We start from the raw sequence: 20774 nt of genomic DNA on the forward strand, positions 1-20774 counted from the left end.
TGGACATACTTGCTTATTATTTAAAGTATCAGATATTCAAAGACGATGCCTCATTTTCTTTCTCCATCAAAATAACCCAAATCTTCACTTTCTTTGCATACACCTCGGTCTCACACACACTAGAAACTTAAAAAATTCTAGTTTTAAAGTTCAGAGACTGAATAACTTAAGTGAAATATTTTTGCCTTGCAGAGGCAGCAGCAAGATGCTGCAATCCTACCACAGTATTCTACCAAACATCATCCATCACTGCTAATAGTTTCTCTTATGCCCCCTTAGCTGGAATCATCTGTGCTCAGTGATGAAGTGGAAGCTCTTGTGTGGGAACCGTGCCCAGACATACCGCTTGGATCGCCACTTTTTGGGTTTCACTTTTATCTATTTTGTGTTTTGGCTTTGAAGTAGAGATCGGTTGAACAAGATATAGAATGAGTCTTCGATTTCTTTTGATGGAATGGGACATCATCCTGTTAAAATATTGTATCATTTCTACTGGATATAAAATGTGGGCCATTTACTTCAATTTTGAACTTGTATCATAGATGAATGATCCCTGAGAAACTTGGTAATCAATAACACAAAACCAAATAAACAAAAACATTTTTTTTAAATCAGAAAAACTCAGGTATCCATTGTTCCTATTTTGTCCGATCAAAGGCCCAAACCAAAAATAATGCAGCTGCTTTTTAGGTAATTAAACAGTTCAAATAATTACTATGTTGTCATAAATGTTATTGGTAGACCAATCAGCTTCTATCATCTTATTAATCTATCATTTATGTTCATGTATCTTGTGCTGGTCACAGTGAGTTTTTGTTGTAAAGGCTCTTTGTGAGTCAGATTTTCCCTCCTGGGATTCCAACTAGTGACTATGCTGAGATGTCATTCTTCTTAATCATTAACCTGGATGTGGAGAAGGTCATCGCTTGTTCACCTGGTGTGACTGTCACCATGGCAACGCTCATTAACTTTTCATTTGTGCTGATAGGTTGGTTGGGTCGGGCCAGGCCTGCAGAGCTACTGAGGTGGTTTACTTTAACTGTAGGTATTTGGCAGATCCATACTGGCTTTATAATAAAGTCCTATTTTTTTTATTTCACTGTCCTTCTTTCATTATTAAATATGCTAATGTTGTTTTTTGGATGATGTTTGGGAAGAATAAAATGAGTGATTATAAATCTGACATCATCATGTGGTGAAGTCTGGCTGGTGTTTCATTTGCTTCAAGGATTTGCCAGAATGACTTGCCATTAATCAATATATCAAGTAATCTGGAGTCTTCTGGAGTCAGTGCAGAAACTGAAGGTGTGATGAAGAGCCTGCCACACTCACTGCTGCCCTGCTTCTTCTTAATCCCTGCCTGCTACAGATTGCTGTTTCTGGCTGTGTTGACTAATATCTCCCCGTTTTGCTTTTTTGTCACAGTGCAGGTGAAACTGAATCTATTCTCAGTGTTATCTCAGTGAATTGTGTCTGCTTGGCCCTGCAGGGTTTGTTGTTCTTCCTGCGTGCAATGATGCTTGGATTCACCAGAGTGCACCCAGTCAGTTCCTGGATATTTATGTCTTCCAACAGTTTCCACACTGAGTAAATGTGTCGTTTTTTTCCATCACTGATGTACATGCTAAACACAATAGAGAGGAGGGAGTCATCAGTTACATGTATGTTTGCTTAGTGTATAGCAGTGATTAGAGGTTACATGTACCTTCAATATCACACCGCTTACATGTGTAATCATATTTATACAAATCGCAGTACAGCTTTTGGCAACTGCTAAATGTAATTTATGTTGTTGAATTTGAAAGTTGTCGCCTGAACATTTGATTGATAGTTCTGGTTTACTACACTTTAAATCTTAAGGAATTTGTACTTACCAGAAAGAATATCAGCAAGTGCTACAAAACAAGAGGTTGAAGAGGAGTATTCATGAACATATTCTTTGCTTATCTCTCAATGATTATTGCTTTTTATGCTAGCTAGCCGTATGATTTTTTTAAAACTTTTCCAGGAACATAGCTTGAAGTAGCTACCAGTGGTTAGCAACATGGCTAATGCTAATAGCAGTGCTACTGTACAAAGCAATACAAAATCCTGTAAATGCCCTTTTTAAACTCCAATAACACATTTTTGCAGTGTGCTACAGTCATATGAAAATGCTATGTTGGAAAGTTGGCAGGCAAGTTTTCTTTTAAGGTAGAGATCAAGTAGAGATAATGAAGCGCTAACGCTAGGCTACGATAGTGCTATATGGTATCATGATTCATCGGGACCATTTAAACTGAATTAAGACTTAAAGCCGTGCATCATTAGAACTGAGGATACTTTGACTTACTGTATAATGCAGATGGCACCTGTCTGTGTTTTACATATACAGTCTCTGCTGCAATTTAGCTGAATATGAAAAGAAGTTCTAGCAGATAAAGTTTAACAAGTAAAACTTTGTTCAGTGTTCCCTGAAATATTTATTTATACCATCCAACAATGTGCCCTGAGCTTTCCTGTGCATTAAAGTTTTAGATCCAACATTTCAGGTGTTTCTATGTTCTGTTTTACCTCTAAGTAAAGTCTTTTTGAATGCCATTCAAGCTTAACCAAAATAACAATAGAAGACTAAATGATTCAATGTGCCTGCACAAAAAATGCACATTTGGTTCTTGGAAAAATAAAAAATCCACATTCTGCACGGTGCACTCCAGATGTAATGAAGAGCGACAGTAAAGCAGTGCTTTGCTGCTTCATTCAACTAGATGGATCAATGCTGTGGCTTTGAAAAGTCTGTGGAAGAGATGGATAGAGGTGGATGTGGATGAAAAGGATAATAGGAGTAGAGGGAAGGGGACGGAGGGAGTTGTTTTGTGACTGTAGGAGACCGAGGCGGGGATGATGAAGAGAGATTACTTCCAATTTAAGAAGGGGTGTTTGTGCACACCTCCAAATTGGGAAATGGATTTCCCTGCTTTGCTGCAACAAAATAATAATGATTACAAAAAAAAATCCAATACTGTCTTTCCTTCCAAAACCTTCTTTTTGTGTCTGTCTAAATTGTTAGAAGTCATGTCAGGCATGTTGTGATTGATCTTTTCTCTCAGAGCTGAAGCCCAGACAAAATGGGCTGAAAAAACAAAGAGAGAAAAGGAAGCCATAGTACACTACAGGATGCATGTGCCACTTACACATATATACAGTGTAGGTAGACAACACACAGGCTGCCACGAAGGAAGCCCCTTTTTTATCAGCTATGGGAAAAACCTAAAAGTGAGTCAGCCTTTAGACAGACTAAAAATAACAGTACTAAGGCGGGGAAAGCTTTTAAAAGGCTGCGTCTTGCAGCCTCCACTTTTATCTGCTGTCCGGAGATGTAAACACTGCTGCACAGATAACATTGTGTGGTGGAAAACAGAACATTAAAGGAGAAGGTTGAAGGAAATGCTGCGAGTTGTCTGCTGTTAAAGAGACAGAGGGCAATAATTGCACATAGTCAATTCGGGAGTTTGAAAAGAACACGCCTCGCTCCAATGCATAAAGTTTAGCTGCTAGTAAAGTGTATTTAAAGGTTTTATGGGTGCATCTGCTTTGAATATATATAGAAAAAATACCATCCATCCATCTGCCAATGCAACGCTTTATCCAAGTATCTTTCTAATGAATGCGCTGAGTTAACTCTCTGGCCCCAGCCCCTTTCCCTCAAGATCAACAAGTCTCTTATACAAACAGACATATGGCATTGTGGGACATGTAGTGTTTTTTTTCTTCTTCTTTTTTTAAAATGGCCCTGTCAGGAGGCATTAAAGGCCACAGCCTGGACACTGGTCTTTGCTCACAGGGTGAAGCTGATTGAAATTCTGTTCCTCCCGTGTGGCCGCCTTGGCTTCGGTCCACAGCGCGATGCTGCAACCTATTTCACACTTGGCTGCTAAAGAGGGAGGAAACCAGAGAGAAGAAACTTGGGGTGGCAGCAAAAGTCCAAAAGGAGCATGCAGAGTCATCTTCTTTATCATCACCCTCCGACTGACTGGAGAAGCCTTTTACTTGGGAGTGAAATGGGAAAAATGTTTATATTTCCTTACTTTTGATTTTATTTGTTTTATCTTAGTGTCTTCTTTTGGAAGCACAATGAAGTTTATTGTGGACATTTACATTGACTCTGTCATATTTAAAATGTATAGTTTAGACATTAATGAATTAGCAATAATTATCAAAAGAATCATCATCATAGTGTTTGTACCCTGTTTGACAATACTTAATATCTTTTAAACATACATAAACGAACTCCAGCTTGTAAAGGAGGTTTTTGTAGAACAGTGAAGTTTGGATCAAAGAAAAGGACAAATGACTTATAATTTTGTGCATTTCTGTTTATGTGTGCTTTTACTGCATTGGCAGTGTTTGCAAACATTGTTAGTTCAAACCATGACACAGCCTCCACTGTGCTTTACAGACAGCTGTAGACACTCACCTCTCTCTCCAGCCTCTGTACATTAAGAACAATTTGACCCAAAAATCTTATATTTGAGTTCATTACTCCTTCACGACCCGTTGCCACTGATTTTAAGGCCAGTTCATGTGCAGTTTGGCATACCTCAGCCTTTTCTCCTTAGTTCCCTTCCTTAACAACATCTTTTTGAGAGCTAATATTGCATTGAGACCATTTCGGATGAGATTAGCTGAAGCGAGAATGCGCTTCTCAGGTCCTGTTGTAGGTCTTTGCTAATTTTTTCTTAAGGACATTTCTTTTAGATAATGTTAATTGGCTGTAGACAGTTAGACAGTTTAGGCCTGGAACTTTTGTCCTATACTTTCCCCAGAAATGTAAGGACACAGTGCACATAATACAGTGTAAAAAGTGTGAAAGTAGCCAATGTCCAAAGAAAGAGACCCTGGAGAAAGTGTGAACCAAAGTATAAAGAATTTAGAGGTTTGGTGCGTTCACATAGTTTTAAACATGTGAGATCTACTCTGACCCCCCCCCCACGCACACACAAAAAAAACAGTGACACAAAAATCAACCAAAAACCCAGAAAAAGCTAATCTGTACAGCGTTTGGTTTTCCAACATTGTAATTCCCTGCTATTTGTTAGCATCTTTGTATCCATTTACTTGCTTGCATATTTTTTTGTTCTTTTTATGCTTTTTATGCAGAAAGTGGTCCAAATGCTGCACGAACGCCTCAAAGCTGCTGTAATGAAACTCGGGCTCTTTGTAAACAGCATTTCTTTCTTACGTGTCTTGGCTTTTAACAAGGTTTCCTCTGCTGGAAACTGCTGTGATTTATTCATCTTTTTTTCCGCAGAGATGTAAACAAATACAGCTGTGGGCGATTCTCCTTTTAATTACAAAAAAACAGAAACATAAAAAATATCCGGAAAACAAGACTCAAGCTTATGGCAAATGGCTTTGCTCTGTTATGTCTCCATCAGACACAAACTGCATCATGGGTAAAAAGAAGTGAGCTGGAACTCCGAAAGGGTCCTTGATTTATTTTCACTTCAAAACAGCAAATAAGTTGTTGTGCATTTCTTCTCTAAGTAAACTTTTCGCATGTAAACAGATTTTTGTTAACAAAAGTTATATTTCAGACATTTACAGTCTTGTTATGACGCAGCATTTGGCACAGAAAAATTAGGCTTCTGGTATTTATGCTGCTTTTAGATGTTCCCCACACATTTATGCAGCACATTGCAGTGATACATGCCATTTTCCACTTGACAGATACAGTACAGTAATACAGTAAGTTTAGCGTCCCACGTCGTGCAAGTTCATGTAATATTTTAGAAGTTTGCTTCTGTTTGAAAATGAGTCAACTGGAAATAATAAAAGTCAACACGAGGGGATTTTTGAACCTTTGTTTTTCTGGTTTGACCTACTGAAATGTGTTATGTAGTGTGTTTATAGCACTTAATATCATGTTAGCTTAATTATGAGCTAGCTAGTTTAGAGAACATTTGTCAGTAGAAAAATCTCTATAGATTTTATCTCATAAATATGCTTGACAAATTTAAGGTTTTTTAGACTGATGTTGATATTTGGTGATTTAGAAATCAGATTCACAAAGCATATATTATATGCAGTTATTTATTAGTTTTTAATAAGATGATATGACAGGTCTGTTTAAGAACAATCTTGTTATAATGGTATAATAAGTGGTGGATTACTGGTTTGTGCTCTACTTGACTCTGCTCACATCAGCTGCTTGTTTGTAAAATTTGAAACACGTCTTGCCAACAGGGAGACTGCACAGCGCCCTCCGGTGGACAAATTGTGCAACATCTACACTAACTTTTCAAGGGTGTTTTCCTTTTGTAATGTTCCTTTATAATGTATAATGTTCATTTTGGATAAAAAGTTATTACTTTTTATAGCAAAACTGAGTTGTAAATGAACACAGATATACAGTCACACACTTCTTGTCAAATCTGTAATTACGTTTTTTAGGCTATTCTTAATATAAAATGAACGCTTCTTGTATATGCATTGGGAATAATTTGGGGAATTGTGGTTTGTTGAACCATAATCGTGAAAAGGTGAGCAAATGTCCCGCGATCTGTGTGTGACACTGTGGATGGAGCAAAGCTGCACCTGCAAAAAAATAGAGCAACATTGCAGGTGCAAGTTTAAAACCAAAAGTCATCATCTGGAGAAACGTGGGCAGTACGGTCTGTAGTCTAACTTCTGATTTCTGAGCTGCGGTTTTGTGCAGTGCTATGTAGTAGGAGTAGTGCTAATATTTATTATAGCTGTGGGGGGTAGAGGATAGTGGTAGATTTACAGTTACAGTGTGGTTAACCTCGCTGACTTTTGTTGTTTGCAACAATCAGACACTCTCAGGTTTTCTCGGTAGAAGGCTTTTATTGTCAAGCCGTTTCAGGAAGCAGACTTAATGCACATGGCTTACACCTGCTTCTACTAAACAGATCCACTCAATCCTCTGCAGCACTTTGTTTTTCCTCTGTGATGCTTTAGGTTAAGGTTTCTTTTAACAACATACACACAGATAGTTTTCATATTTTTATCACCAGAATCTGAGTCAGATGTTTGCAGACAGAGAAGACTGATTAAAAACCTTAAAGCAATATCTCGCTCCATTCTTATTGAGCTCCGTGGAGAGCACCGAGCCAACTGCTGCCCAACTAATCAACACTGCTAATGTATAATACTGTAAATCCTGTTTGTGTTTGCAGAACATTATGTTACACAGCTATTTCAAGATTGCAGGACAGAGACGGGCAGGCACAGAGACATCAAGTGTAACAGTATCCTGTATGCTGCCAGATCTCCTGCAAGTGGATAGAATAAAATATAGCTGCCTCTTCTCCTTTCCCAGCGGAGCAGTGAAGGAGCTGGTTCGATGCATCATCCTGTTCCCCCCTCGCCCCAGAGTTAACTCTGGATAACTGCAGGCTTTTGCTGCCCACGGCTGACAAATGTAGCAATATATAAAACTCCCCAAGGGATGACGTCTTAATAAGTCACTTATTCTCACTTTGCGGTCTTAAAATAGAACAGTAATTGAGAGGTGCACATATCTCAGTTACTCCAGTAAAGCCAGAATTAAAGAGCTGTTTCAAACAGATGTTGTCTTTTGGAATTTGCATGCAAGTAGATTTGCATGAAAAGTTTCGAGAAAGAAATTTGTGGAAAAATAGTATTCGAATGAGAATACCCAAAAGAGGTAATATTGCAAACATCTGTGTAAACTAGTTCCATGTGAACCTGCTAAGTAGTTGTTGTTTGTATCTTTCTCTGTTAACAGGTTGCCTTTTCGAGAACGAGCTGTGTTCACCGTATGAGATCTGCGTCAACGGTAAGCAAGCTTTATCTAAGTACAACTAAACACATATCGATTGCAGTATACATGAAAAGGCACTACAGATGGTTTCTGATGCTTGGGAGGAGAGAAAATATGTCCAGAGGTTTCATCTTATCCAGCTAACTTCAGGGTTAAGCCTGGATTTTCAGTTCTACAAAAGTGGTGGAGATCGCCTTGGTAACTTATGCTGCGAACCAGAGTGATTTTTCATATCTCCAGATTAGAAATCAGCAGATAAGAAATCCTTGGTTACTGACAAATCAATATTCTGTTAAATGTCTGTGTCAAATCTAATGTCTTTGTTTTTCCTGTTGAACATCAGTATTGAATATAGATTTTTAAATGCAACTTTGTTCCATGATTGTTTGTAATAATAACAATACAATTAAGTAATACTTAATTAATATACAGTTTAATAGTACAGCTTCATCTTCCTTTGAAAAATCAGCCACTCTGTTGCCACTGTACATATCAAGACTTGTGATTGGTCAGATGCTGCCAACACTACTCTTTTCATGCGAACGTAGAGGAGAAACCTTGAGTTAGCTGAGTTAGCTTAGCAAGATAGTAATCAGCATCATGTAAAGCTTGGCCTTACAGCCAGTGTTAGGGTAAGTAAATCTAGATAACAGAGAGATGCCCTGGGTATACTGAACTTGTTAAACACCAAAATTTTTAAAAATTAGTATTTCTGATGCATCTTTTATGATCACTACTCAGAGCTCTATGGCAAATTTTGCTATTCCTATCAACTAAATTACACCTATATTCTTTGAATGGCATTTTTTAAATTGGTGAGTGATTATGAAAAAACCCATTGTGTTTTTGATGTCTTTTTGTTCTGCAAAATGCTCTGAAACATTTGAACTTTCAACCCTTGAAAATTTATTAGCCTTTAGCTAGCTGGTTAGAAATGTTGATCTGTGAGTCACCGTGATATTAAATGAGATTTACGCTGGTGAAAAACAAAATATCAGATTAATATGAGAGAAATGAGAACAAGTGTTCTGTTGCACCACTTATCACTCAATTATGCGTTATGATTTTAGATATAAAGTATGTCTGATATTACATGATTGAGTTAGATACATATTCAACTCCCTGGGAGGGAATTAGCAATAGACACCAAGCAATTTTCTTTATTCCAGGTGATAAACATGTTTATTTCTGCTTTGAAGTTGTGTATTTTAAGATGAGTACTTGTGACGATTAACTCACTTCTGGGGTCAGCATCAAGAGGCCGTTGATGGAAATGCAGTTTTCTGTATTTACGTGTGTAATTTATCTTTTTAAACCTGGAGTTTGTGCTCAGATTAAGAAAACACCTGGACTTTGTAGTAGTCAGAAGGCCCCTGAACAACACTGTTGTCCATAACAACTTTTCAAATGTTGGCTTACTATTCACATTATGCAAACACGGTGTCAATGTGTGCATTATTAGAAAATTCATGCTGCCCTCTTTAGAATCAAGTGTTGTGTTTTATAATTACACACAGTCACAGCTGCCTTACTCTTTCCCTTGCTGCCTCTCTGGCTACGAGAGGAAAGACACCCCTGCTGAGAATCAACCTAGAATTTAAAAAAAGAAGCCCAAAACCTGAAAGCCGGTCACAGAAAATGTCTTTTTGAATCCTGGAAACGTTTTTATCTCATACTTAACTGGGTCTGGTGGGAAGATAACCACGTTACCCTGCAGAGTTCATTCTAGATCTCTATGGCCAGCCTTTTGTTTTCTGTAACCAGCGATCATCAGGATGCATCGGTTTACTGGGAAGCTATCAGCTGTGCAGAACAGGCTTCCCTTATCAACAGCTCTGCAGGATTTAAGGCACAGACAGAGCCAGCAGAGATAACAGAATGGAATAATATATGTTATGATGTCATTAAGCATGTGAATGGTCTGTTAGGAGGTACAGGTGCGTGCCCAGCTGACCGGCAGGGTGTGTGTGTGTGTGTGTGTGTGAGATTTATTCGCTTGGTCATTTCCTGTCCTTTTAAAAATGCGCTCCGTAATCTTATTCTGACAAAACAGGAGGGAGTGAAAGACAAAGCGTGTGTCTCCTGTGGTGAGAAAATCATTATGTCCACGGTGGATTTTATATTTAGCTGAGCTCAGGCGGGCTCTCCGTCTGTGTTGTTGTGACTGCCTCCAGTAACATCCGTCATGTGTCATCTGCAACATGTAAATTGGGTCTCAAAGAAGTGATGGAGGGAAATGGCAGCTTTACAAGTAAAAACATGTTGATGGCTGTATACAATAAATAAACTGCATCATGTTTCTTTTTCTATTTTAAGGTTAATTCAATCTAAAGCAGGAAACCTTGTTTTTTTTGACCCGATGACTTGCTTTGTCAAAATGATGTAACGTTGGTGGCTTATGTGCCCAATTTGTTTTTGCCTTTTTATTAGATAAATATGTATGTTTTCATGCCTGATAAGGAGATATTGGCTGGAGCCTGTGCCAGCTAAAACTGTGCAGCATGATTTAAGCGGCAGATGAACGCACATCAGAACAGGCTTGCAGCTAAATCCTCAATCGCCACCCTTGTAGTTTTCAGTCCTTGGTAGGCAACTTTCTCTGACTCAGACAAAGAAATGTCCTTTTTTTGGTTACGTGGCAAAATTACGATACTAACAGCTAATTTACTATTGTACTGAAAGACGTTTGTGTCCTCAATTGTAGAATATAAAGTACAAATTTTGCCTTTATTTTGAGCTTAGCTTTACATTTGTTTTACTTCATGAGTGGGTCTTGTATGGCGTGGGAATGGGCCCTGACCCTTTAGTGCTTGTCCCATTCTTTGGTAGCCCCTAAGCATATTTATGTATGTAATCGGTTTAGTTATCTGTTTGTCAGCAGTATAACGTTGGTCGTTTTTAAGATATCATGTTTAATTTTTATGGGATGGTAGATACAGATGGTAGAGCTCAAGCTCAGTGCAGAGGGTGAGGCAGTGGTGGGTGTGGGGTCTTGTGCGTGAAGATAGAATATGATAAAGGTTATTTTTCTTGTTTTGTTGATATCTAAAATTTAAAAGTAAAAAATGATGAAACTGAAAACAGCTCGAGGTGATTTAATTTTGGTGAAAATCGGGTCAAAGTCAAAGTCCAGTTCACGTCCTTCAGGGAAGTTGCATTCTCCTGTTTTTCTGTTAACCAGCTTTAGAATCACAAACTGAAGACCATAGACAAGATTTTTTAAAATTGTATAATTACTGTTTGTATTTTGATCGTGAGAATTTGCGTAATTATGATGAAGGAACTGACCTCCCAGCCCACTGTTCCTTCAGTGGGCTGGGAGGAATTTCCCCACGGGGATCAATAAAGTATACATTATTATTGCTATTATGATAAGCCAGCAGAGCACTGTTCCTCTGAGGTCTCATGGTGTCTGAGGGAGCTGTGATGGACTGTAAAGTGTTTTCAAATGTGATGCTCACATGGCGAAGCATGACTCTACATGAGAAGGGTTGACTATGGTTCAGGAGGTAGAGCAGGATATTTAACAATTGGATGGTTTGGTGATTCAATTCCTGGCTGCTCCAGTCTGCAAGTGTCCTTTGGCAAGATACTGTGTTCATCATTAGAGTGTTAATGTGTGATAGAAAGCACTAAGATGTAGAAAAAAAGCGCTTTTGTGTGAAAATTGGGTGGATGAAACATCCATTTACCATTTATAAGTTGGCAGTGTTGGCTGTTGAGCTAATATTCACGAGTCAAACAACAACAGCATCTGCTGCAGACCTGCAGAGTCTTGGAACTGTTTGGGACTCTTGCAAAGCTGCGAAAAAATCTTTCCGTATCCGACACAAAACACTTGCCAGAGCACTCAAAAGCGCCTTTGTTATTGTTCTTGTAACAGTAGGTGTCTCCAGGACAACATTTTGCAAAAAAAGCATTCTCAGCAGGTCAACCCAATAATGGTCTCACTGTTTCAAATGGTAAAAAGAAGCAAAGTTGTACCTTTTTTCATCACGGCTCTGTAACTATGGTCAGACAGCAGCTAAACAGGGGGAGAAGGATCTCAGCTCTTCAGCACATTTCACTGGTGCACACAGTTTTGTGAAGTGTGTGGTTTTTTTGCCTCACTGCCTTTGGGTAGTAAATACAATTTATTGCTTTGCCTCTTTCATAGATCTTTAGGAGCCTCTCGGCTCTCACTTAGATGGTTGTTTAGTGTTCACTGTGCTGCGTTTCTCCAGACGAAAAGGTGTCCAGCTTTTGAGTGGTCATTTCCCAACACTAACACGATGTGTTTCTCCTTATTTACGTGTTCACATCGCATCTATCAACTTGGGCATTAAAATGATTTACTGGCATCACTGTGGGGGTGCTGTTTGTCAGTTTGGCCACACTTTGAGTTTGAAAGAGACTGAAAAGCTCCTCGTAGCTGAGTCATGTGAAGCGAGGCTCTCATGGGGGAGAAGCTACGGTGACTGCACCTCCAGCCATTGTTCTCATGCACAGTGTGTCTGACCTGCCTCAATAGCTGCTGTCAAGCTGCTGCCGTAGACAATGCGAGCCTGTTGTGTTGGTGATTGGCAGCTCAGGCTCTATGAAGACACACCGCAACTCTGATTGCCTGAGCTGGCCATATACTCTTTGCAAGAAACAACAAAACACTGACTGAGCCTGATATTGTTTAGCTGAGGACATTGTCTCCCTCACTACATTTTTCTGCATCAAAAAGAAAGTGTATTAGCTGAAATGATATCTCAATACTCTCAGGAAGCAGGGTGTTCGTTTTATCTGACGACTGGGAACTATTTGAATGCTGGAAAAAGGTGACAGCTGCTCGTAGATGAACACTATAAAAAGATTATGTAAAATAAAAGGTAACCTAGAGTTCAGGCTTTTTTGTATTATTAACTATATTTCCATGTATGTTTGTACACTTTTCTTTTTAAAATTTATGACCGAAACAAGTTTTTTAACTCTCCTGACATTGGATCATAAAATCAGGAATAGATGTTTGCTAGATTAAATAAGTAATAATAATAATAAACACCTTCACTGTAACTTTCATACATTGCAAAGTCACCCAGTAAGGTGAATTGGACCCTTTGTAAACTAGAACTGGAGGAGTCCAGAGCACCCACGGTATCACTCAGTTTCCATGGATTGACGCAATACTCCACAGTTCAGTAAGAAGTGATGATGGAGTCCACCCACCTCTGTGGACTTTTTGCTATTTTCAAGCAAGTGACCTTGACATTAGCGGGTATAAAAGGAAAAAGGGCGGGCAAACTGAGCAGCACGACGCAGCTTGGTCGCCGACTTGACATTTTCATTGTGATTGTCATTTCAGCATTGCCGCATTTAGAGCCAGAACATTGAACGCCGGGGTCAGCTTTATTACGCTGCAGAAAGTCCCTGTCACAACAACAGACTGACACAGTAGTGAGTTATCAGACAGTGTTATCTAAGTAAGAGGGTCTAATTTACTCCCGTTGGAGGTGTGATCAGGAATTAAGTGGTAATATTATGAAAACAGGCCATTTTATCACTTCACGTATCGTATACGGTAAACTGTCTAAATTCAGTCAGATGCAGCGATTTAATACATAACCATCTGTACAGACAGACATTTTTTGTAGTGTAGAAGCTTCTGCTGGTGTTCATTTTTAGCCCCAGCATGCATCTGAGTCTGGCCATAGAGATAAGAATGGCTGCTTGAACTTACAGTTTTCTAACAGTTTTTGAAGTAAGGATGCAACTGTGAGTACTTTAATAAAGTAATAATGTAAAGATTGTATTTTTTATTAATTTATATTTTTGATATTTAGTCCATTGACTATCCAAAAGCCAAATACTTAATTATTATTCATCAGAGCCTTACTGGATCTGAATTGGAAATGGTGATTCTGGTAACCCATTTCATCAGCTGTTAATCAATTAATTTTATTATTCATTCCTTAAAATGAAGCTGCCTACTCACAATCTCTACCTGAAGTTTTTCCAAGTTTTTCTTCAGTATTTGAAAAAGTAAAACCTCTTTGGCCCCAAAACATTTTCAGAAAACAGACCAAATGCACAACCAGCCTAATAAAATATTCAGGTTCAAGACTCAGTTTTGGCTCCGATGGATTTAGACTCCTGGAGGGTTCATATTTGTAAAACTTGCAGAGCTCCAGCAAAAGTATTTCAATATAAAAGTGGTAACGAGTACGACTGCAGTAAAACAACTAAACACAATCGAAGCAGAACATTTGCTTTCCATGTTAAAAGTGCTGTAAATAATAAAACTACAAACCCATTAAACTAGCTTCATTTTAATCCTATCCTATTTTAATCTTTTACAGTCTGTTTTTCTTTTTCATTTTTTGTAGCTCAATATCAATTTTAGATATTGAGGATATAAATGTATTATGTCCATCGACAACATCAAAGTGCTGAAATTATTAAACTGTTATTAAATCCAATATTGACTTTTCTTTTTGTTGAGGTCGTGTATCACTGAGCTTCTGAGAGCAACGTGTGACTCCTTAGATGTTTTGCTTTCTTCACTAGGAGGTTGCAAATTTAATGAGATGTTGATGAAAATGGCTCCACGCTGCTCAACGTGATTCATAAAGTGAAACATACCTGATTGAATACACAGGTGAAAATCAATTGCAGATAATCCTGTAAACTTCACATCGGTGATTTTGTCTCACATCAAACTGCTTGTCCTGTGTTATAAATTCAAATTTCACCTAGCACCGCAAAGTTAACGGGATTCGACACACAGGTATTCCTCAGGATACAGCTCCCATCGGGTTCATCGGTACAGACTGTGTTAGAACATCAGCGTAAGACAGACAGCAATCCAGGAGAAAAAACAATTCTCACCAAACGTGTGGACGTCTGTGAGGAAAAAGGTGTTTTTTCCAAGCTTATAGTCCAGTTGGAACATGCCTTTCATCTCCCGCTCTGTGATGGAGTCTGTGCTGCCCTCCAGGTGTTGATTGGGTCCCTTGGCTTTACTGTCAGAGCTGTAATAGAGCTCACATTGAAGAAGCTTGCTCAGCACAGAAATACTGATTTCCAGCAGAGAGTATGGCCTCCAGGCGCTCTTTAATTGACATTGGTTAACTAAGCTATAAGAAAGCTTATTCTCAACTGCTTACTGCAGGCTGAGTGCTGTTGTGGCTTTGCTAATAAGAGTGTAAAAACGGTAATAGCCTGTGATTTTTAGTTTAGGTCAAAAGACCAGGGGGGTCTTCACAAAAGCTGATTATACAAGTACAAGAGTGCAAATATGATGTGTTTTTCTAGACTGGTTTACTTTAACCATATAGTGTTCTTTTTGTGAACATCTAAACAAAAGTTAGGACACTTTAACAAATTACCTGAGGAAAATTTACGTGACTTCACCCCTAAAAAGCAAGGTGAACCTTCAAGGGCGTGCACTCCTGGACCTCTGCTTTCATAGGTCCCTGAAAGTCCTGCTTTCGCTACTCGCAGGTGCACATCAGCAATTTCACTATGGATCTTAAACTTGTACATAGGACAAACATCAAGTTTTGTGTCACAATGTCCAACAGAATAATAACAGAATAATAATGAGAGCTGGCTACAGTCCTGTGACCAAATGGCACAGTCTTCACTCACCACCTGCCCCACACACCAGATTCTCTTTATTTATTTTTATTTTATTTATTTTCCACTTTAACACCAAACAGCAACTCTTCATGTTTTACGAGGGCTCCATAAATATGCAAAAAAAGAACCTCAAGCTCATTAATAGAATAATAATAAGTTGTTTGTCCCAAAACGAATTATTGTCATATATATATATATATATATATATATATATATATATATATATATATATATATATATATATATATTAGGGGTGCAACGATACACAAAATTCACGGTTCGGTTCGGTTCGATACTTTGGTGTCACGGTTCGATATTTTTTCGATACAAAAAAAATGTTCATGCATTTTTAATTTGTCATTTATTAAAATTATAAATATATATTTTAACTCAAAAGTACATGTGGCGTGGGTGTGGTCCTTGGCCAGCTGCAGAGGAGGCGTGACGCAGTGAGCTCCCGGGGCGGCGCAGGGGCGGGGTGAACAGGTGTGCTGGGATCTGACAGTGATTGTGTCTCTTTATGTGTTGGCAGTGACAGACGGAGACGGAGGTGACAGCAGAGAAAGAGAGCGCGGAGTATATGTGTCTACGTACAACCCCGAGCTTAATAAAAAGTTCTGCACTGTCAAAGTCACTCCGGCTGGTATTTCTTGGGTCCACCGTTACAGTACAGTTTTTAAATTTAACCCTAACCCTAACCCTTGTGCGCGTTTTTTATTTTGACAGCGAATGCGCACCTGCGGACCACTTATGTGCAGCCCTGGTTATTTAGCTCGTCATATTGCAGCCACAGAAATTATTTTGTCCATGAAACCATAAAGCTGCACTTTCTTTTTGCCTTATAGTCTGATTTGTCATAACTTCTCCGTTTTGTGGTAAGCTTTTATTTGGCTGTCACTTCTTCACCCTGACCTGTCTTATTTGGCTCAGCAGAACTGAAATGCTTTTACACGCGCACTCACATAAGCTCAGCGATTCTCTGCGCGATCAACCTCTCAAATGTTTAAGCTTGCTGCGGGAGATTTCACTTGTCATGTTTGCATAGTAAGCTAACGATTAATAAGACGATGTCAGAGGAATTGGTGCACAAATTATCATCACTCACAGATCAGTGCTGTCGCTCTCTATACACAGTTCGCACGATTGCAAAGTGAAAGCAAAAAAACAAGCGCAAATTCAAACGCGACTTCAATATGTCACATATTGACAGTGGCTCACCGATGCCAATGACATAATTACCCAGCTACATTTCTGAAAGAATGCAAAAGCATTGACATATATTTTTCCTACAATAGCCCGACGGGCAGGGAAGAGATAGATTTTGGTAGCCCGACTGAAAAAATCGCTAGCTCCGGGACGTCGGGCTAGCGATATTGCGAGCCCTGTATCTGATTGAGGAATCACTCATCTTTGGAAAAGAGAGTTTATTACAGAGAAATGGCTCTTTCCAAAATAAAAGCTATACTATCCGCTTCTTCTGGGCTATATTCTCAGCAGCATAAGGAGAATCATGTGCTAACGGCTGTTTAAATGACCCGGGCAAAGTTAGTAGCATGCTTGTTGTTTTTGTCTTTGCACTAGGATGATGTCGGCGTAAATGTGCAGTCATATTCGTTGTGTTCCCACTAGTGCTTTCAGGTTAATCTCGTTGAAATGACCTTAACGCCACAACACGGCAAATCTCTGTTAACGAGCTACCGCCGATCGCTCCGTGCATGGGGCTAGACGGCCAACACGTTAACGAGCTAACTGCGCTAACACACTAGTTCACACCAATGTAATTGAGCATTGCATGGCACATCCAACATACTGTTTTACTTTAGTCCATGACTCGCTTACCTTCAGGGTCATACGTCACATGAAAACCAAAATAATTCCAAACGCCAGATCTGAATGAGGGTCAATTTGCCTGTTGCAAGGAGAGCTTAACTTCTGTCTCGCTAGCTTGCCCTGTGCTCTTCCTTCTGACTATGCTGTCTGTGTGGAGCGCTCAGTGGATCTGCGCTCGACAGTGCAGCCTAGGCGAAGTAGTCGAACACAGATTCACTGAGCGCTCCACACAGACAGCATCGTCAGAAGGAAAATTGATAAAATAAATTACAAATGTTGTATTGTTCGATACATATGAGTACCGAACCGAAAGCACTGTATCGAACGGTTCAATATCGATACGAATATCGTTGTACCCCTAATATATATATATATATATATATATATATATATATATATATATATATATATATATATATATATATATATATATATATATATATATCAGCCAAGATGGGCAATGTCAGCTCTTGACGGAACAACAACAACACACAGAAGGCCCTGTGACAAAGGAGGGTGCTCTGTTTCGCCCCCTCCACCCTGTTTCTCCTTGATTAGCTGCGAGGGAGCTAAAAAGCACTCGGTGGAGATTGCCATGGCAACAGGCGTGAGAGGAGCAGGGCTTTACTGGCCCATTACCCATCTGCGCCCTGTTGCATACTGTTTCTCGAACATCCATTTCAACAGTCGACATCCCGCCCAGTCTGGAATCTGACTCAAATCTGAATTTGCTTCTCACTGGTCATATTGTTGATTTTCAGCATATCTTCTTTCATTTTTAAAACATGTATAAATCAAAACCTTTACCGCTAATACATGACACTGCATGAAGTCGCTTCACTGGAAAAAAAAAATTCAAAGTCAGATCAAAGCAAAACCTCCCTGAAAAAGAAAAGTTCTTGGTGCTTTTGCTGTCAGGAAGTGCTTCATTAATGGGAGCTGTGGTCAGGATGCGGCGTTAACGCTCAACACTTCACTGGAGTTGGAAGCATATTTGTTTAATGATTTCACACAGCCCCCACCGTCACTGGCTTATTTGCTCTATGCCTGTCTGATTTGACTAATTGGCCAGTGTGGGTGGTGTTATTGATCAAACGTGTGTAGCTTGAGAATCTTTTGAGGGAAATTTCTGCAACTATACTCCCTTCATCTTATAATAGAGCTGCTTTGAAGCCATGTCCTTGTAAACAAACTAATGACAAAGTGATATTTGTTTGAAAATTGGAGACCATCTCATAGGTCAAACTAGACCAGGGTTGGTTGATCTGTGGATAATTTGGTCTCTAGGTTTGTTGTTATATATACCAGGGCGGTGCTCATCAAATTGCCATACCGCATGTTGGTGGCTGATGGATTATTTAGTGGCCAAATGAAGAGTTCCTGCAGTTGCTGTTTTCACCCCCATACAATGTTTAGTCGGCTTAAGTGAATGCTTACATTGGCTTAATCTGCTGCTGGATACTATCCCTGGTGGGAGATATACGTCTTCTTCACTTGACAAAGTCTTGGGTTTGACCACTTCGTTCACCCCATTAAAGTTTTTTCCATCTCTGCGATCGCTGTCCTCTGCCTGGTGGTCTTGGGCCTCTCGGCTAGCTTTTTGAATTCTTTCAAACCATCTTGGCCTCCTGATCTGACATCCGGTCTTCTTGTACAGGTACTCATTAGAGATCTTTTGTAGCCAGTAGATTTTACAAAGACAGCTGTTGTGGAAAGTGTCACTTTTGTACATGTCCTTCTGCACTACCCCCCCACACTCAGATGAATATAATAATACTGACATAATGTTGCTCATATAGAGTTTCATTATGGTTTTGATACTATAAATCAGTGTTCTTCTGAACACCTTTGGGTCTTATACGCATAAGTCAGGCCTGGTTCTGTCAGACATTTCTTCCTATTAAAAGGGAGTTTTTCCTTCCCTCTGTCGCCAACTGCTTTCCCATAAGGGGTCCATCTGATTGTTGAGGTTTTCTCTTTATTATGATCTTTACAGTACAATATAAAGTGCTTGGAGGCAACTGTTGATGTGATTTGGGGCCAAATAAGTAAAACTGAACTGAAATGAATAGAATTGGATAGATGGATGGATTAAAGTATGGATCAAACCAAGCAAAGTGAGGTGAAACCACGGGAGCTAAAGTCAGTTGATGACATGTATTTAGGAAAACCCTTTACTTTTCTTGAGCCAGTAAAAGCAGCCAGATCCTTGGCAAGTGATGCCAGATATCATTGATCTTGTGAAGTGCAGTCTGCGAAGGAAGGACTTGTGCAGGTCCCCAGAGGCAGCAGATCCATTAAGATGTCTTAATCCAGTTCATTAGGCAGGACTGAGGTTGCTGCTTTCCGCCAGTGTGTCCCAACGGTGCAGTCCAGAAATGCACAACAACACTGCATCTAATTTCAGTTGGAAGAAAGTTGTGACTGCAGCTTTTGTCAGTCACAATCAAGTATGAAAACACCGCGTACTACACATGTAGATTAGACTTCATGCTGACAGCACATACACATTCAAAGACAATATCTTTTGTCAATCTTAGAGCAGGCATTGCTAAGCTCAAGCATTGTGTATTATATAACTTCCATCCATCAAAGGTTATTTTTAAGTAGCAGCTGCTGGTCAGCACTGCCAGTCGACCTCCTTCGTCTTGATACAGCCTCTGTTTCTGAGAATGGCCCGGTGAATCCTCTCAATGCTCTAGTCTCGACTATAAATCACAAGAAGACATGTCTGGCTCTGAATTATGGCCCTCTGGCAGTGAACTGGGATAAATTGCAGAGACTTGGATATGCATGAGCATAATTATGAGGGATAATTCAAGATGTTCCTTCTGGAAAATGAAGAGAAATGGCGTTTTGTAAGATCTAAGCTGAACAAGAGAGAAGGCCTGTGGCACGGTACTTTACTCAGGATCTTGTTTGTCTTTGTTGCACTTTGTCACAGTTAAAGTTTGAAACGCTTAAGGATACTAGCAGTATCACTTTAGCCTCAATTAGTTCTCACTGTTTCCATTTTACTTCCAGGCATCGGGATCGCTTTGGAAAGAAAAATGTTCCAAGATTGCCTCGTCAGTCCTCCTACAATGCTGAGGACTGAAGGAGACACGCATTGTATTCAGAAATATAGATTAAGTATTGTAAAGGGAAATTGCTATTGGCAGACACTGAGTCGACTTATTGGAATGTTTGTTTGGAGGAAAATATTGGATCAGTATATCCTTTGTGAATTGAATAAACTGTCTGTCAATTAACGTAACTCTGTAATAAACTGACAAATGGTCACCGGGATACAGAACAAGTGGTATTGGCGTTTGGATCTTGAATCCTGTAACAAATGTACTGGCACTGTGTTTAAAGACAGAAGATCAAGCATTTTCCAATCTGTTAAATGTAGTTAGAGTTTTCCGGAAGCATCTAGAATAACCATTATAAAAACTGCAGTCTAAAAATGTGAATTTATGACCTCAAAAAGTCATGCCTAGTTATTCATCTTTGCACGAATCTTACTTGGAGTTTGTGTTGTTGTTCAAAGGCACTTCAACATAGCTAGAAA

At 39.3% G+C, this 20774-nt stretch overlaps 1 protein-coding gene across 1 annotated transcript in view; it reads left to right on the forward strand.

Annotated features, from left to right (window-relative positions):
- The window catches only part of LOC113010403 (receptor-type tyrosine-protein phosphatase N2-like), a 215930-nt gene that overhangs the window by 4433 nt on the left and 190723 nt on the right, over positions 1–20774 (forward strand). The window contains exon 2 of the mRNA XM_026149408.2: positions 7751–7801. Within this exon, the coding sequence (XP_026005193.1) occupies positions 7751–7801 (51 nt within the window). The remainder of the gene's footprint in view (positions 1–7750; positions 7802–20774) is intronic.

This window comes from Astatotilapia calliptera, chromosome 18, assembly GCF_964374335.1.
Source record: "Astatotilapia calliptera chromosome 18, fAstCal68.1, whole genome shotgun sequence".
NCBI lineage: Eukaryota > Metazoa > Chordata > Actinopteri > Cichliformes > Cichlidae > Astatotilapia > Astatotilapia calliptera.